Raw genomic sequence first — 14,035 nt, forward strand, 5'->3', positions numbered from 1 at the left:
CAGACCCACCTTATTCCATTTCACACACATGACACAGTAACAATAAAATAGTTGCTTATTGATGTATTTCCTGCTGTTTTCTTATTACAAATAATACTGAAGTATCATTGTGTATATGTATTATGTATGCATATTCATCCTGGCAAACTGGCAAATATATCTTGAGAGTAAGTTACATACATTTAAAAGTTGTTCTGAGTGTTCACATCAATCTATATATTCATAGTGTATACACGTATCCATTCACCTATGTATTTGACAATACTGATACTAAAATGCTGCCATTCTGAAAGGCAGAGAAGCGGGAACATACCGAACTGTCTTTATCCCTCTAGCTCTCTTCCTCATCACCCACCACCTCCTCTTCATAGTCCCTTTTATTTTTGCTATTGCTGCTAATTACAGAAATTTAATCCCAAGTGTTTTCTTCTTTCCTCTTGGTCTATTCAAGGACTCAGCTATTTATCTGCCCATCATCTCTCTCATTAACCTTCAATGAGAACCGAGTCTACTACAATTTTAGCGAGTGTTAGAATCAAAGTGAGAATCATGATCACTTTTCCAGAATTTTCTTCATTATTTTCATTTTTCTTAGGTGAACTTTTCATATAAAAAATCTGTTTATATTTCAATTGGGACTTATTAAGTACAGAACTTTAAGAAAAGCTGACACTATCTTTGTGGGATCCACGTGTATGTGGGTAAACATGCATGACACTTTTGTCTTAGTTTGTCTTTCTACTCAAGGGCATGGTATGACTTAACATTTAATTATCTTTTATGGTCCAGGCATTTCTAAAGCTATGGATATTTATCTATTACTGTGAAACTGTCAATTTACTTTTATTTCCTAATTCTCCTGAATATTCTAATATGTAATCATCTTGTCTGCAAATGATTTTATAGCTTACTTTACAAAAATTACACCTTTTATATGCCTCATGTCTACAGTATTAACTAGAACTTTCACAATGGTATTAAGTAATGTTTTTAGATCCAATTTAATTCTGATACCCAATATAACATCCTGAGAAAATATCAAAATATAAAAAGAATGAAGTCACTAAAACCATGACGCTAACATTTGAAGATGCTCTTTTGAAGTTTGATTAAATAAAAAAGAATGACAGATTTTAGACTAAATAGCCACCGCTCTTAATCACTGCTAATGTAGTATCTACTGTCTATCAAGCTGTGTCCATAGCATGAAGTTCCTTTAGGGGATCACAATGAACAGAGGATGTGATGTGTTCAAAAGGATCCCAAACACAGCTGATCTCCCTGCTCTTGCACCTCTGTCTACTCCATGAGACTGCTCAACCTGTTTTGCAGAACTGATGTTTTACATGAAACCCTTTTCCTTACATCTAATCAGTGCCCCTTCAAGAATCCAGGTTCTGTCTCCTAGCTTCTTCTAGAGAGTGTGTTGCATCATGTATTTGAAACTCTACACAGGCTCTTACCTTTTACTATACAAAGAAGTTAAAATTTCACAATCCACTCCACAGAGACCTTCTGACTCTACTGAAGCTCCCATTGCTTCCTTTCACTGAGAAAGACTACACCTACAAAAAATTTACACACACGCTCTCTCCCATTTATACCTTTGTTTTGTTTTTTGTTTTTTTTCCAGACAGGGTTTCTCTGTGTAGTCCTGACTGCCTGGAACTCACTCTGTAGACCAGGCTGGCTTCAAACTCATAGAGATTCACCTGACTCTGCCTCCCAGAATGTTGGGATTAAAGGCATGCCCTACCAACACCCAGCTCATTTATACATGCTTAATTATGGAATAAAGCACATATATAAAATTGCCTGAATATTATGGGCAATTTCTGGAATATTACCTATTATTCTATAGTCTTTTCTCCCATTCAAAAAGTTATACAAAAGTGTAAAGCACAACATTATAATCATGCATCTCCTCTAGACTTTTAGCAAATTATTTACTAATTCTAAAGTATCCATGACCCCATCTCAACCAATTTTGCTAAGCATTGGAGAAACACAGCACCCTGAAGATCACTGGCTGGATGGAGACTCTGCAAAGCTCTTGGCAAACTCTGAGGATGCTCTTTGGTGCAGTGGAACGGGATGTTCTGCAATGCAAGAGTGGCCCCACTGTTCTTCTCATCTCTGAATAGTCACTTCTCTCTGTCTCCATTTCTTTTAATGCTACAAGCTAGGTATTTTATCAAGTTTGGATAAAAGTAAAAATTATTTAAAATATATTAAATCTAAATTCCTATTTTAACAGCTTTTGGAAGTAGGTAAAAATGGAAAACAACTCACTTTCTATAGGTGAATGTTGCCAAACAGATCTCAAGGAACAGCATTATCACCATCTATGCCCCTCTCTCCAAATCAATCTACCCATGTAGCCTTCCTCTCCCAGATAAGGTATTAATGATCTTGCTTAATCTGTGCTGTTTCTGTCCAAGGTGAAACCTTGGGTCCATGCCTCCCGACTGACACTGCAGATCCTTAATCTCTATACCTAACAACTTTAGCCACTTTACACAGCAGCTTAACTCTTAACTACTCAACAGATGGAGTTGCTATGACTCCTTGATGTTCAAGAGGCTGACTAATCATTCCATGCAAGTTTAGCTACTAGTATCATTATACTGAAAAGTAAAATATCCATCCATTTATAAGAATGATATCTAGATGGGTTATTTGGATCTAAAATTGTCATTAAAAAAGATCACATTTTATTGTAACAACACACAGTTTTCAAAAAAAGACATAAATGCCAGGTCTACCTGGCTCCAGAGCATTAGAAACAGTTGGGGAGAGATTTTGGCATCACATTTCTACAGAATACTCCTGGCATTTGATGTCTAGAGGCAGGGAGGACAAATAACCACAGAAAGTCCCAAAGAGACACACTGAAAACAAGATTTCAAACTAGATATCAAACAGGCATTTCTCATAAAAGGAACACTGTGTCAGTCAAGATCAAAATTTATAGTTTGAATATAGACTAGAGCTGGTAAAGAAGATGGTCCTCAGAGAAGCTGTGGCTATTAAGTGGGATAAACATTCACCCGCCGATCTGCAGTCTAACAGGTAAAGCGTCAAGCACATATTGCTGTACTACACCACTAAGAAAAGTGAAGTACAGTTTATTATTGGTGTATGTTCTGGGCTCTGACTAAGTACTGACAGAACAACACACATTTAATAGTTTATCCAGAGTCTCTGACGTCAATCCAAAACAAAGGGAAATTCATTTAAAATAAATTTCTTTAGTTTTTTTCCATACTGAATCTCTAACATATCAGGTTTTATGTGTCTCACCAATGCTGATACCTAGCAAAAACAAGCAGTCATTCCAGTATTAAAACTCTGTAGTGCTATATCCAATATTGCAACTACTTTTGGCTTACCTCATATGGTAGTTTATCAAAATACCCATTATTTGGCCCATCCCCAAGGGCAGCACTGCTAAACTTTTTGTTAAGGCCGTCCATTCCACAGCCGTCCTTGTCTTCATAGTCATCTTCTAGATCATTCATGTCAACAAGGGAAGTCTTGAGAGAGAGTAGGGGCTTGTCCTTCGTACCATGGAGCACAACTGCATCTAATTCGGTGTAATAATCCAGAAGAGAACTATTTACTTCCAGTCGTATAAGATTTGTGGGGAAATTTATCTGCTTAATACAAGGTTTAAACTGGCGAGCCTGGGAAGCATTCACCTTCGTAGGTCTCTCTGACCAAAGAATCTCCCACCTGCCAAAGAAAGAAATGCCGCTGCAGTTTAGAATGAGGTCTGCCAGTGCTGCTAGCGTGCATCCCCGACCCAACTCATACAGTGTGAAACAAAGGAAAAATAGGGTGAACAGAGTCAAACACAGAGTCACTTCAAAAATATTATTTTTAAAAATTAAAAATACTAAATGTCAGATATCTCTACTTAAAATATTTTGACAAGTCCTCCAAATTCTGGTTGCATTTTCCCCAAAATTTCACATTGGCTAAAGATGAGAAGCAATAGTTAAAGGTATCTGAAGAACCAAATTCAGTATTACAGAATGATTGTTGCCAGCACAGATTACTATATCCACTAAAACTTTCAGTCACCAGAGATGGAGAAAAAAACACATTACATGATAAAACCAAATTTAATCAGGATTAAAATAATACAAAATAATATAAAAGCAGCCATGCTAGAAGAAAAAAATCTAACCAAAAGAGGTTCACTACATAAAAGAGAGAAAAAGAATAATAAGAAAACAGGAAATAAATAATCCCAGACAAGCAATGTCAAAAAGGGAAACACACACACACATACACCATACACACACACACACACACACACAACCACCATCATCACTATCACCACCACCAACAACAACAATAAATAACAGTAATTGACAATCATTGGTCACTGATATGTCTCAACGTCAAAGGTCTCAACTCCCCAATAAAAAGAAACACACAGACTAACAGAATGCACGTCAAAACGGTATCCATCCTTCTGCTGCATCCAAGAAACACCTCATAACATCAAGGATAGACATCACCTCAGGGTGAAATGATGGGAAAAGATTACAAATAAACAGGCCTAAGAAGAAAGCTGTTGCAGCAATCTTAATTTATGACAAAATAGACTTTAAAACTAATCAGAAGAGATAGGGAAGGACACTACATACTCATCAAAGGAAAAATTTACCAAGAGGACATTTCAATTCTTAATATCTATGCCCCAAACACAAGAACACTCAAATTCATAACAGAAATACTACTATAATTTAAATCACATATTGACCCTTATACACATTGATGGATATTTTTGGTTGCTTATTTGACTACATCTGGAATGAACTATAATTCCAGAAATGTCGCGCACACCTGTGAGAGATTTTTTGCTTGGTTTGAAGTGGGTGAATTCACTTCTAGTTGGGACTTTTAAAATAGAAAGACCTTTGATGTGGAGGTTGAGGCAGAAAAACACACTTGCCTTTAATTTGGGTCTTGAGATGAGAAGACACACCTTTTAATCTGGTTATACTTTCTGCTCGAAGTCTATATTGAGACATGGAATAAAGAAGCATTTGCTCTTTCCCTGATTCCCTCACCTTGCTAGTAAATCCATTCCTTTACTGGCATTACAGCCTACTTCTTTGGATTCTAGAATGCACTGAAGACCAGGCCAGTCTTCTGGACTGAGCAACTTCTGGATTCTTAGACTTTTGTTCATAGTCAGTCAATGCTGGATTAGTTTGGCCATAGCTTATAAATCATTCTAATAATTCCTCCTTACACACACACATACAAAAAAATTCATTCTGTATGTTCTCCTACCCTAGAAAACCCTGACTAATACACACACACACACTCATGGTGGAAGGAGACTTCAGTACCCTACTCTGTTCAACAGACAGGTCATCCAGACAAAAGCTAAGTAGAGAAATGCTGGAGCTAACTGATACTATAAACCAAACTAACAGAACATTTCACCCAAACACAACAGAATATACCTCTTTTCAGGACCTCAAGAAACTTTCTCCAAAACTGACCACAAATTCAGGCACAAAATGAGTCTCAATAGATACAAGAAAACTGAAATAATACCCAGTATTTATTACCATGGATTAGAGCTGGGTATCAACAACAGCAGGAAAAAAAGTTTACAAACTCATGGAAACTAAACAACTTATTACTGAATGAAAAATGGGTCAAGACAGAAAGTAAGAAAGAACTTAAAGACTTTCTAAAATTCAATGAAAACAAATACACAGCATACTCAAACTTACGGGACATAATAAAGGAAGTTCAAAGAGACAAATTCACAGCACTAAGTGCCTACATAAAGATTTAGAGAGATCTTGGCCTATCCTCCTGCAACTTTGGTGGAACTCTGAAACACAGCTTACTCCAATTCTGAGGGGACTTAAGAGCTTGCTCCAATACTAAGGGGAATTAAGAGGTGAGTGAATAGCCATGTGGCAGGACACCCCACTCTCTAGGACCTCCACAGTGGGACAAAACCCCAGGCCCCTTCCCCCAACTCCCTCGGTTTTTCCAGACAGTCAGCAGGGGAGTTCTCTGCAGAAGGCTCCCCCATTACCCAACCCCATCCACCAGACGCTACAAACTACTAGTCCCATCCCACCCCAGAACTCGCCTATCTTCCTGTAACCTCAGTGGAACTCTGAAACATAGCTTGCTACAATTCTAAGGAGACTAAGAGCTTGCTACAATACAGAGAGGACCAAGAGCTTGCTATAACACTAAGGGGGTCTAGAAAGATGACCAAGAGAGAAAACCAGGAAAGAAGACAAGAGAGCAGATTTAGAGAGACCTCAGAGGTTTCTTGAGACACAGACACTGACAGTACAGAGAAGACTAAAAAAAATTCCCAAACACTCAGACAGCCACTGCAAGGATTGGACCAAGATGCAAAGACACTGTCGGCCTCATTTGAAGAAAAAGATGGGTAAGCGCCAATGCAAGAATTCATCCAACAACCTAAAAAGCAACATGGTATCACCAGAACCCAGTGGTCACCTAACAGGAAGACTTAATTATCCTAACCCAGAAGCAGCAGAAGAAAACAACTTTAAACGTAACTTTATGAAAATAATAGAGACCTTTAAAAAGGAAATGAAAAACTCCCTTAAAGAAATGGAGGAAAGAAATACAAACAAAAAATTGGAAGAAATTAATAAATCCCTCAAAGAAACTTAAGGAAACCAAGAAAAAACAATCAAACAGGTGAAGCAAACAGTTCAAGACTTGAAGACTGAAATAGAAGTAATAAAGAAAACTCAAACTGAGGGAATTCTGGATATGGAAAATCTGGGAAAAGAACAGAAACTACAGAGGTAAGTATAACCAACAGAATATAAGAGATAGAAGAAAGAATCTCAGGTATTTGAAGATACTGCAGAGGAAATAGACTCATTGAGCAAAGAAAACATTAAATCCAACAAATTCTTACCACAAAACACCCAGGAAATCTGGGACACCATGAAAAGACTAAACCTAAGACTAAAATGGGTAGAAAAGGAGAACTCCAGCTCAAAGGCACAGAAAATATATTCAACAAAATCATAGAAGAAAACTTTTCCAACCTAAAGAAGGATATCCCTATGAAGGTACACAAAGCTTATAGAACACCAAACAAACTAGATCAAAAAAAGTTCCCTCATCATATAATAATCAAAATGTAAAACCATACAGAATAAAGAAAGAATATTAAGAGCTGCAAAGGAAAGAGGACAAGTAACATATAAAGGTAGACCTATCAGAATTTCACGCGACTTCTTAATGGAAACCACAAAAGCCAGAAGGTCCTGGGCTGATGTGCTGCAGACACTAAGAAACCATGGATGCAAGCCAAGACTACTATACCCAGCAAAACTTTCAATCACCATTGATGGAGAAAACAAGATATTCCATGACAAAGCCAGATTTAAACAATATGTATCCACAAACCCAGCCTTACAGAAAGTATTAGAAGGAAAACCCCAACACAAGGAAGCTAACAAAACAGATATCTGATAACCCCCCCCCCCCAGCATAACCCAAAGAAGGGAAACACACAAACACTACTACCAAAAGATAACCGGAGTTAACAACCACTGGTCATGAATATCTCTTAATATCAATGGACTCAATTCACCTATAAAAAGACCCAAGCTAAAAAAAAAAAAAACAAACTCTAATAAAGAACTCCTACAGCTGATAAATACCATCAGTGATATGGCAGGATACAAGACCAACTCAAAAAAATCAGTAGTCCTCTTATATACAAATAATAAAGAAGCTGAGAGGGAAATCAGAGAAACATCACCTTTCACAATATCCACAAATAACATAAAATATTCTGAGGTAACACTAACCAAAGAAGTGAAAGACCTATTCGATAAGAACTTTAATCTTTGAAGAACAACATTGAAGAAGATACCAGAAAATGGAAAGATCTCCCATGCTTTTGGGTGGGTAGGATCAACATAGTAAAAAATGGCAATCCTACCAAAAGCAATTTATAGATTCAATACAATTCCCATCAAAATCACAAAATTTTTCACAGACCTTGAAAGAACAATAATCAACTTCATATGGAAATCAAAAAACCCAGAATAGCCAAAACAATCCTATACAATAAAGGAACTTCCAGAAGGATCACCATGACTGACATCAATCTCTACTACAGAGCTACAGCAAGAAAAACAACTTAGTACTGGCATAAAAACAAGGAGGTTGACCAACGGAATTGAGTTGAAGACCCAGATATTAATCCATACACCTATGGACACCTGATTTTTGACAAAGAAACTAAAATTATACAATGGAAAAAAGAAAGTATCTTCAACAAATGGTGCTGACATAACTGGATGTCAATATATAGAAGAATGGAAATAGATCCATATCTATCACCATGCACAAAACTCAAGTCCAGATGAATTAAAGACCTCAATATAAATATGACCACACTGAAACTCATAGAAGAGAAAGTGGGAAGTAGTCTTCAATACATAGCATAGGAGACCATTTCCTAAATATAACCCCAGTAGCACAGACAATAAGAGCAATAATAAATAAATGGGACCTCCTGAAACCGAGAAGCTTCTGCAAAGCAAAGGACATAGTCAGTAAGACAAAAAGGCAGTCTACTGAAAGGAAAAAGATCTTCACCATCCCCACATCAGACAGAGGACTGATCTCCAAAATATATGAAGAACTCAAGAAATTAGACATCAAAATTCTAAATAACTCATTTTAAAAATGGGGTACAGAACTAAGCAAAGAATTCTCAACAGAAGAATTTCAAATAGCCAAAAGATACTTAAGGACATGTTCAACTTCCTTAGCTATCAGGAAAATGCAACTCAAAACAACTCTGAGATATCATCTTACACCTGTCAGAATGGCTAAGATCAAAAACACCAATGATAGCTTATGTGGGAGAGGATGTGGAGTAAGGGGAACACTCATCCATTGCTGGTGGGAATGCAAAATTGTACAACCACTTTGGATATTAGCATGGCGGTTTTTCACTCATAAGTGGTTTTAAACATAAAGCAAAGAAAACCAGCCTACAAATCACAAGTTCAAAAAACTTAGACAACAATGAGGACACTAAGAGAGACTTACATAGATCTAATCTACATGGGAAGTAGAAAAAGATAAGATCTCCTGAATAAATTGGGAGCATGGGGACCATGGGGGAGGGGAGAGGTAGAGGGGGAGAGGCAGGGAGGGGAGCAGAGAAAACTGTAGAGTTTAAAAAAAAGTCAATTAAAAATTAATTAATTAATGTCAAAAAATCATCCTTCATGATCAAGTAGACTTCATCCCAAAGATGAAAGGATGGTTAAACATATATAAATCAATAAATATAACCCACCATATAAACAAACTGAAAGACAAAAACTACATGATTATTTCATAAGATATAGAAAATTTTCTTAAAATTAAATTCAAAACCCCTTCATTATTAAATTCCTAGAGAGATTAGGCATACAAGGGATAAGCCTAAATATAATAAAGGCAATTTACAACAAGACTACTGCCAACATCAACTTAAATTAGAGAAACTCAAAGTAATTCCACTAAAATCAGGGTCAGGGACAAGTTAGCCCACTTTCTCCATACACAGAGGACTTATCTAAAGCATTAAGACAACTCAAGGAAATCAAGGGTATAAAATTGGTAAAAAAAAAAAAAAAAAAAAAAAAAAAAGAAGAAGTCAAGGTATCTTTATTTGCAGATGTATACACATTAAAGACCCTAAAAATTTCACCAACATTTCCATATTCAACAGCTGATAAACATTTTGAGTAAAGTAGCTGGATACAGAGTAAATTAAAAAAAAAAAAACAGTACCCTCCAATATATAAATGATAAATGGACAAAGAAATCGGGGAAACAACACTTTTCACAATAGTCTCAAATAATGTAAAATAGCTTGGAGTAACTCTAACCAAGGAAGCAAAGATTTCTACAATAAAAATGCCAAGTCCTTGAAGATAGAAATTAAAAATATTAGAAGATGGAAAATGCAAGGCTCATAGATCAGTAGTATTAATACAGTAAGAATGGCCATCCTAACAAAAACAACCTGCAGATTCAATTTAATTTCCACCAAAATTCCAACATAATTCTTTGAAAGACAGATTTGAAAGGACAGTTCTCAACTTCATAAGAAAAAAAATCCAGGATAGCATAAATGATCCTGAATAATAAAAGAACTATATGAGACATCACATGCCAATTTCAAGCTGTACTACAAAGTTACAGTGATAAATACTGCATGGTATTGGCACAAAAAGTTACATCAATCAATGGTATTGAATTGAAAACCCAGACATAAATCCAAACACCTTTGGACACCTTATGTTTATAAATAAACACACATTGGGGTGAATAAAAAAGACAGCATCTTCAACAAATGATGCTGGTCAAACTGGATAGCTATATGTAGAAGAATCCGAATAAATCCCTACTTATCACACTGCACAAAACTCAACAACTAATGGATGGAAGACCTCGACATAAAGCCAGATAAACTAAACTGGGAAGAAGAGAAAGTGGGGAACAGCTTCAAATTCACTGGAACAGGAAAAGACTTTCTCGAGAACACTGTTACCACAGGCAGTAAGATCAACAATTAATAAATGAGACCTCATGACTGAGAAGTCTGCATGGCAAAGGACACTATCATATGGAAAAAGCAGCAATCAACAGTATAGGTACAGATTTTACCAACTATACGTCTGACAGATGGCTAATATCCAAATGTTAAAGAACTCAAAAACCAGATAGACTAGATATCAAAAACCAGATAGACTAGATATCAAAAACCAGATAGACTAGATATCAAAAACCAGATAAACTAGATATCAAAAACCAGATAGACTAATTTCAAAATGGGGTACAGTTTCAAAAAGCTAGATATCAAAAACCAGATAGACTAATTTCAAAATGGGGTACAGTATCAAAAAGCTAGATATCAAAAACCAGATAAACTAATTTCAAAATGGGGTACAGTTCTAAACAGAAAATTCTCAGCAGAAAAATCTCAAATGGCTGAAAAACACTTAGAGAAATGTTCAACATCCTTAGTCATCAGAGAAATGCAAATCAAAACTATGCTGAAATTGCATCTTACGCCTGTTATAATGGCTAATATCAATAAAATAAGTGACAGCTCATGCTTGTGAGGATATGGAGCAAAGGGAAAACTCCTCCATTGCTGGTGGGAGTGTAAACTTGTGCAGCCACTATGAAAATCAGTGTGGAGGTTCCTCATGAAGATGGAATCTATGATTCTTGAGCATATACCCAAAGAATGTTTCATCCTACCCACAGAAACACTTGCTCAACTATATTTCACTGATGCTCTATTGATAACAGCCAGAAAATGGAAAACAACCTAGATGCTCCTCAACAGGAAAATTATCAAGAATATATGGTAAATTTGCACATAGGATTATTACTTTGTTGTTTGAAAAAATGAAATCATGAATTTTGAGACAAATGGATGAAACTAGGGAAAAAAATCATCTTGTATGAGCTGTCCCAGACCCAGAAAGACAAAATGGTATGTATTCACTTAAATGTTCTATTGCTGTGAAGAAACACTATGCCCATGGCAACTCTTATGATGGAAAGCATTTAGTTGGGGCTTGCTTACAATTCAGAGATTTATCCATTATCAGCATGATAAGAAGCATGGTAGTACACAGGAAGAAATGGTGCTGGAGAAGGAGCAGAGAGTTCTACATCTAGATTGGCAGGCAGCAGGAAGAGAGAGTGACACTGGACCTAAAACCCCAACATCCTCCAACAAGGCCATACCTCCGAATCCCCCTCAAGTAGTACCACTCCCTAATGACAAAGCATATGGGCCTTTGGGGGCCTTACCTATTCAAACTATCACATTTTATTCCCTTGACCCCACTGGCTTTTAGCCCTATCACAATGTAAGCATGCATTCAGACCAACTTCAAAAGTTCCTATAGTCTAAAACAGTCTCAACACTGTCTAATAGACCCAAAGTTCAAAGTCTCTCTGAGACTCAAGGCAGTCTTTTAAGTGTAACCCCTGCAGAATAAAAAAAAAAAAAAATCAAAAAGTCGATCACATACTTCCAACATGACAAAATTTTATTCTTATTTATTGTTGACTAATATCGACTGAGCATATATGTCCTGTTTTCTTTATCAGCTCATCTGTTGTTGAGCACTTAGGCTGATTCTATATCTGAGCTATTATGAACAGTGCTGCAGTGGCCAAGGGAACATGACTGTTTCTGGTTAGATGATTTTGGATATGTTCCGAAGTGGAATGCTCCATGGGAATTCCAGTACACTTATCCCCAGAGGGATCAAGGAACAGTAACAGGAACTTTTATAGTTCATAGACCATAATAATCACCCCTCTCTGTTATCCTTAGAAGGTTTTCTTCTGAAGATTAAAAACAAAACACATCCAATAAAAGACCTTGCATTTGTACTTAGAGACATCAGTCCAGGCCATCGCTAACTGGAAAGTAACAAGCTGCCATTCTCTGTGAAAGGTCTGGCCAATTCTGACTTCATGATAAAATCACAGTCCTTGAGCTACAAGGACAAGAGAACTTGACTTGGCAATTCACAAAACTGCTGCTTAAGCAACTTCCTTTGGCAGCAAATTCTCCCATGGCAGCCTCTGTGGCTCTCCTAACTTCACTGCATTTTAAGAGTGTTTTGAGCATTCAAAAAACAAACAAATCTCTAAGCTTTATCCCCAAATAATATAATCCCAGTTTCTTTAGTATGACATAAATTTGTTTTCTTCCCAACCTTCTTTCTCTTTCTTCCAAACTGGAAACCCGAGCTAGTCTATTCTCTGATCCTCAGCCACGGGTCACTGTGTACTATCTCTTTTCCTTTCCTTTTAAGAAGGCACTAGGCAAAAAGCCCAAAAGACACTGAAATCTAGCAGAACTGCCTATAACTTCCTATGCTGTTGGCAAATAATGAAAATCACAAAAAAATAGGAAAGCATGCCTTTTAAATTTTTGAATGTTTGAGACTGTACAAAGTTCATTCCTGCATACAATTCCTGGACTACTCCAACACATTCTTTTACCCAAGTGTTTGTTTTAACTCCTAAAGGTCATGAAACTGGTCAATTAAAACAAGCGGCAACTGTCCAAGATATGACAGTTCTCTTGACCACAAGAGAAAGGGAACTACCTTTTTATGCAAATTTGTAAAACTGTTCTTTATTTAAGATTCATGCTCATTTCATGCAAGCGATAGTAATTTGATGATAAGTGGTATTCTTATTTCATTTGTCTTCTAGTGCCTATGTATTTAGAAAGTAAGTAGTCTGACAATTACCATGTATTCTAGTTGGCAGCAGCTGACTCCTTTCTCCCGCTCCTTCCTGGTGTCTCCCAGAATACGTCCACAGTAAATAACTGCACAGGAGTAGAAATCTTCCCGTAGCTTCTAGAACGCTACAGTCAAGACAGCTCTGAGAACTCAAATTCCAGAAATCCCTGTTTAAAACTTAAATCATTCTTCTGAGGTTTGCAGCCCCCAACAGCTTTGGCTCTTCTCTCTTCTTCAAACACTGATCTTACCATTGAAGGTGCTATCCTTCTCTACCGTTCTTAGCCCTGATGGAGTTACCCTCAACCCTGCATAAGTTCACTTTCTTGAAGAAGAAACTACTAGATTAGACTTCCCAGAGCCCCACACACATCAGGTTTTCCTCTGGCCAACACATATCCCCCAAAATGCCACAGCCTCTTCCAGGATGGCCTATAAGCTCAGAACAAAAGCCATCTTTGTGTGCTTTGTTTCCAGCAGAGAAAGGATGTCCAATGAATGTTTCCCACTGTCTATGGAAACCCACCAAAATAGTAAGAGTCACTGAATCTGAGCAGAAGAACTGTAGGTACCTTTCTTTTCGTTTTGTTTTTAGACAATGAAGCATCTATTAAGCTCACAATCAGTAAAACTTAAAGAAGCCTTTTTTGAGCTTTGTGTGGAGGCTCATATCTGTAAGCTCAGCACTTGGAATGGGA

At 36.9% G+C, this 14,035-nt stretch overlaps 1 protein-coding gene across 1 annotated transcript in view; it reads right to left on the bottom strand.

The window, feature by feature from the left end:
• Fbxl4 (F-box and leucine rich repeat protein 4) overlaps positions 1 to 14,035 on the bottom strand; it is a 72,636-nt gene that overhangs the window by 43,851 nt on the left and 14,750 nt on the right. Inside the window, exon 4 of the mRNA XM_057791197.1 lies at positions 3,393 to 3,735. Coding sequence (XP_057647180.1) covers positions 3,393 to 3,735 — 343 coding nt within the window. The remainder of the gene's footprint in view (positions 1 to 3,392; positions 3,736 to 14,035) is intronic.

Source organism: Chionomys nivalis, chromosome 16 (genome assembly GCF_950005125.1).
Source record: "Chionomys nivalis chromosome 16, mChiNiv1.1, whole genome shotgun sequence".
Lineage (NCBI taxonomy): Eukaryota > Metazoa > Chordata > Mammalia > Rodentia > Cricetidae > Chionomys > Chionomys nivalis.